The sequence below is a fragment of the Manacus vitellinus genome, unplaced genomic scaffold (assembly GCF_001715985.3).
Source record: "Manacus vitellinus isolate BGI_N305 unplaced genomic scaffold, ASM171598v3 scaffold_3_pilon, whole genome shotgun sequence".
Taxonomy (NCBI): domain Eukaryota; kingdom Metazoa; phylum Chordata; class Aves; order Passeriformes; family Pipridae; genus Manacus; species Manacus vitellinus.
The window spans coordinates 9,204,702-9,210,701 of NW_021940535.1; the positions used below are offsets into that span (position 1 = coordinate 9,204,702).

General features: G+C 40.2%; 1 protein-coding gene across 3 annotated transcripts in view; it reads right to left on the reverse strand.

The window, feature by feature from the left end:
• Positions 1 to 5,448, reverse strand: part of BMPER (BMP binding endothelial regulator) — a 147,464-nt gene extending 142,016 nt beyond the window's left edge. For 2 of the 3 annotated variants that reach the window (XM_018075932.2, XM_018075931.2), the window contains exon 1: positions 5,132 to 5,447. Coding sequence is in view for 2 of the 3 variants with exons in the window: in XM_018075931.2 (XP_017931420.2) it covers positions 5,132 to 5,146 (15 nt within the window). In the remaining variant the exon portion in view is untranslated. Of the gene's footprint in view, positions 1 to 5,131 lie in introns of all 3 variants that reach the window. The other variant, XM_018075933.2, reaches the window with a different exon arrangement.
• Positions 5,449 to 6,000: the final 552 nt, after the last annotated feature.

The following is a 6,000-nucleotide window of genomic DNA, read 5'->3' on the forward strand; positions in this document are numbered from 1 at the left end:
ACCGTACTTGTACCAGAGTTGAACATTTTTAAATATTCCATGCCTGTTTTAAATGCTGACCCCCACATAAAAGAAATCTAATCAAAAGTTCCGCCAATATTCTGTTAATAGCATTTTGCCCCTAACATTTCAAAATTTTCAACACACAAAAGTCCAAAACTTACCCAAATGTGGTAAATTTTCATCTTTATGAAGTTTTCTTTCTACTAACAGAAATTTATTCATGCCTCCACTACCCTCAGCCTAAAAGTTTCCCATCTGAAATAGAAAGATCTGAAACTGTCATACATGACATGTCTGGGCTCCTCAAACTGCACAAGGTGTGTGAAATGCTCCTATGGATTGAAAAACATCATTTTTCCACAGATGTGGGAGAATAATTTTAGAAGATAACTTTTGCATTAGGTAGTGTAATCTTAAAGCATTTAATAACTGGAATCAATTTCTAAAACTGAAGCAATATGACTCCATTATGAATACCATAAAGATTATATATTTTTAACTATACTCATCATTGCCAATTCAGACAAGTCTTTTTTCAGTCAGCTTCATAAGTCCCAGTTTCACTACTTTGATTTTCAGAAGCCAGCAGAACATCAGATTTTTTTACAATTGAGCATAACATAATGCCACAATCATATATTTTCTAACTTTTTTTTTGGTACTGTCAAGGGCCACACCATTATCTGAAGTAACAGTTTCCCTTTTTTGACAATATTTCTTCTTCACAGAGTTGGTTGACTTAGTCTTTGTTACTGCCCATGACATCCAGCATTTCCTTTCAGATGCTTTGATGCTTACCTTCATCTGATACAGAGCTTGTTGCAGCTGAGAGCATTTCCCATCCTTTCATCAGAAAAGTCTTTAGCTATAAACACAGTTGCAATGGGATGCTCAGCCACGGCATTTCACATGCAGGCTGTCCTGCACTTATTACGAGATCTAGCTTCCAGAAAAACAATTTTCCAGTGCAACTTCTGTATATCTGTTTTACTCTTTAACTCTAAGTACTTTCTCCAGTGTCCACGTTTAACAGCATATAAGATGAATGTACCTTGAAAGCAGGTACTTTTAGCTGCCTTCAGCCTTCTTTGCCCTATTCCAGTATCTCAAATCCTATGGAAAGAGAGGTGGTATTTTAGCTTTCCAGAGATAGCATATCTTGTCAGAGATGCGGAACCACAGACATTCAAAGTGGAAGTGGGCAGAACACCAAAGCACACTGGCTCTAACAGCATTTTGCAGATAGCAACAGCAAGTCATAAATCATCCTTCCCAAAACCTCTCAAAGTCAGCTTTAATTTATCTGTTGCCCATCCATGCCTCAGAACAAGCTCAGGAGAGCAGACACACCAAAACCTGGCATCTGTGCCATTGGCAAAGAGACACAAAAGAAAACTAGTATGGTTAGACTGTGGCTATATCACCCATGTCCACTTGTAAAGTGGAAGTGCATGAAATGAAAAAGGGATGGCTTTGTAGTCAAACCATTAGACTAGGAGTTAGGAGACCTGGGCTTTCATCACAGTCCTACAAGAAATTCCTTGTGAATAAACTACAACCTGTCTTTGGTGTTTTTCTCTGAAAAGAAAAAACTAAAATGACCATTCCTTGCAGGCGGCTGTAATTAATGACCAGTTCTTTGGAGATCAAATTCATCCATGTTTATGCCAGCACTAAAGTGTTGTAATTGTAAAAGCTCACATGGAAACTGTTTCTTAGAGATATTAAAATTTAACATTTTTATGGGCATTATTAAGACCATTAAGTATAGACATATAAATTGCAAATTAGGAAACTCTAGATTTTACCCTTAGTGGCTTGTTGAGTTGGTAGTTTTTGCATACAGAGCACTATAGTACACATGTACACACAGACACCTGCACACCCTTAGTCTTACCTGTTTCTTTATATTAAGCACAAGCATCAGTGCTGTTTTGTGCACTCCATCACATTTCATTTTGACAAGTAGGGAAGTCTAAAGCAAGAGTTATCTTAAGGTGTGTGCAGTGTTTTTTTTTAAAAAAAGCATTACCTATATTTTAGAAGTGAGTGACTTACTACATACTATATATGAAATATCTGGCAAATGATCCGCAGCCTGAATTCCCATATAACCACAATTTCTCTTTCCACATGTTACAGCAGATGCTCAAGAATGAACTAATCTTGTTTGGTAGCTAAACTTGGCTGTCTCTAGAAGATTCCCACCAGCGTCCCTCTTGTATTCAAGATTCAGGGGTTTGTTACCAATAAAAATCTAAAACATGAGATAGAAGCTTTTATCAAAGCAGTGTCCCCAGACACCAGTCTGGGCTCTATCTGTATCCTTGCTGTTTACGTTCCCACCATGAAGATCAGTCCGCCCTGTCCTCACTAACCTTTGGGAAAAAAAGGAGTTTTGGTTTTCATCTTCCTACCAAGACTTCTCAGTGGCGTATAAGGAATTGATTTTGCAATTGCTCTTTGCAGTCTTTGTTGCATTATTGCAACTTACTCATAACCTATGAGCTTCTAATTTTTACCACATTTTCCCCTGTTGCTTTAGCATTCCAAATAATTTAGCCTGTTAAAAGAAAGATGGAGATCAATTTGCTTATGCTGCCTCCCTCTTTCCCTCTTTCCCCATGCTCCACAGGACATGGTTTGCATAGTAAGTTCTGTCACACACTTGATGAATTAATTCCCACATTTCAGTTCTGTCTTCTCTCATTCATGAGATGGGGAAAGTCCTGGAAGGGAGTTCATGGAATCATAGAATGGTTTGGGTTGGAAGGGACCTTAAAGATCATACAGTTCCAAACCCCCACCATGGGCAGGGATACCACCCACTAGATCAGGTTGTTCAGGACCCCTTCCAACCTGGCCTTGGCCACTGTTAGGGATGCGACATCCAGAGCTATTTAGATATTCCACCAGGGATGGGACATACAGAGTTATTTAGATATTCCTCTTCATCCCAGAACTGTTCAGATTTCCATAACTTGTGCAGTTATTTATGGCACTTAGCAGTCATAGAAATGCATCACCACTAGGGAAGACCTGCCATAATCCAATTGGCTATTTCAGTTACTCACTTTACTGGTGTTTTTAATACAAGTGCCCTCTGTTGAATTTTCTGTTCTCTCCTAGACAGCAATTGCTTCCTTCCTGTAAGAGCTAATTAAGCTTTCTTTTCAGTTGCTCACTTCTTACGATATGAACATCCATCAGGTTTGCCCTTAAAGAGTATGATCAGTCTTCCAGAGAAAGTCCCTCACTGAATCGCTATTAAACAATCAATATTTCTAGTTGGATGTAAGGCAACCTGTTTCTCTCTTCCCCCAGTCACAAATCACCTTATTGTTTCTTTTGTTTCTGTTCTCCCTAGACCTCCTAAAATTGATCTTTTCCCTTGTGGCAGGCCTGAACAAAGATTTCAGCAAGGGGCTGTCCAATAAGCCAATGCTTTGCATGATGCACAGTGTTAAAGCCAGTATCTCCAGCCTGGTTTCCTTCTCTCTACCAAGTCTCCCAGCTTCCAACTCAAGAAACAGAGCTCACATTTATCCTTTGGCTGAAATAAAAGAGAGCGTAGCCAGGGCAGGTAACTGCAGTAACTCACTAGGCATCTGTACACTTAATAAAATGTAGTGTTCTCCTGGCGCAGAAGGGAGTCAAATGCCCTCAGTTGCCATTTCACTGAAGTAAGCCCTGCAAACCACAGGGATTTAGAGTTCTTATGTCCAATGCTTTTTGCAGTTCTTCATGGTCATGCACTAAAAGAGTGTTCATTGATTTAATAAAGCCAAGGTCTAGAGAGATCTATAAATACAAGTATTTTACCCTCATGCATTATTGCCCTGATGCCCAAGACTGAACTTCTGCTCCTTCACAGATAAATTGCTTCCTCGCTGGTTAACACCAGCTTCCATTTGCAAAAGTGGTGGCAGACATATTTTGGAGAGTGACCCATGATAAAACACAGCTTTGTCTATTTTTTTTTGTTTTCCCTTTGATTTCCTTACTTGCCACATCCCACACCCTTCTTTTTCCCATCCCCCCCTACTCAGAAGAATCAATAATGTACTTCACGTATTCTTTATCAACATTACCTAAAAAGTTATCAATGAGTCTCACTTGAAATCAATGAACTCAGCACAGAGACATACATCAACTTCAGGGGGCTCAAGATGATCTTGGTCCTACAGTTGCCAAAATTGCCTTCTAAAAGGCAGTCTGAAAAAATTCTTTACGTCTTTTATAGACTTATAACAACATTAATACCAATAATATCAGAGGGGGAGAGGGTGTGTTGATATTTCGATCCTAAAGTAGAAGACATTCTGTACATCAGCTACTCTGTAAATTCCAAAATGTAAAACATAGAGTTTTCTAGTTATACTTTTCTTTGCATTCAACAGCAAATTAAGGTTTATGGTTTTCTTTTAAATATATCATAGGAAGTTTTATTTAGAACAACTGTTTTACAATTACTCCTGGTGCTTGGCTTGTCCAATTGAACTGCTCCCAAAAATGTTTAACTCTGAAGCAGAATGACAAGGAAACGGAATGTTTCTCCCCAAAACGTGTACTAGCTAGCAACATTATTAACCACTGCATTCCCAGCACAGCAGGCAACATCATCCTTGGAACAAAGCACTCTGATGAAAGCATCACTTGTGCTTTCACTGTCGTCTTATTACAGCACATCCAGTCACATTGAAGCCTTTACCTTGCAGGCTCATGGAACTCCTCACCTACTGGTATGTGACACTGAGCACGTGGGAGCTTGAAGCAGCAGCGTCCAAACCTTACCTTTCATTCTCTTTGCTAAGCTACAAGTAAAGTCTTCTGGGTGCACCATTGACTCTGGTTGAAAACAGTTCTCCCCCCAAATTCACATAGTAAACACGGTTTCACAGTGTCATATTAAAGTCATGTACAACTTTGTACCCGAGTTTTAAAGCCTAAGAAAGGACTGCCAGATCATGGATTAGGTTACTTTCCATTAGCTCAGCTCTGAGATAACCTTGTGTTACACAAAGGCAACAGAGGCACCCAAGATTTGATTATGTGAAACATTCTCCACTGTGTGCAGTTACATTTAGTACAGCTCTAAATGTTCTTACTAGCTGAAATCCAAACTTACCAGGCAAACACACATTATACAAGGGTTGTCTGTGATAAATGGTATCTGCAGAATTTCCCCTTCATTTTCACATTTTGCAACAGATCCTGAAATAGAAATAAAAATTTTAAAATACTAATGTATTTCAATTTCCCCTGACGGTTCTGGAAACTGTCCTTGTTACACTCACATTTGAGCCCTGCTCCATTCCTAGCCTTTGATTTTAAATCCTGCCTTAATTTGCCCAATTTAAGCAAGCAAGGACGTTCAGTGTTTCGGTAGGATTCCAAAGAGAATGGGGAAATGACTGGCCTTTCAATGCTGCACAAACCTAGACTTTCTTTGTGCCCCAGTTATACCAAAGAAGGACGCTTTTTCTCCTCTCAGATGACGTGTTGAGAATAACGAGTACTCCATGCAAAGCAGAATACGTCTATAACGATAGATCCAGAGCTCACTGAAACCAGCAGAAAGCTGTCCATTGAACTTGGACCAGGAGCACAGCACAACCCTAAACCAAGCATCCTTTTAACACGCGACAGCCAACTGGCAAATGAGTCAAAATTAGCAAGCTGACTGTCAGACAGAATCAAATTAGAAAACCCTTTTTGGCCCTAGTGCTGATTAGCCGGTATTCTGTCACTTTGGAATCACTTCTCAGAGTCTAATGGCTCCTCGCTTGCACTAGAATTTGATTCAGCGTTTCTCTCCATGCCCCAGATACCAGGAAACGTAGCCCTCGAGGGGAAGCAGGGAAAAAACGGGGAGAGAAAAGAAACATGAAAATGTAGAGGGCAGGGGGCACGGCTACTGTGCTCACCTGCCCCAACCCACGCGGTTACACCTCCGGCCGCCCTTCCCGCGCACTGCCAGGCAGCCCCCGCTCCCGA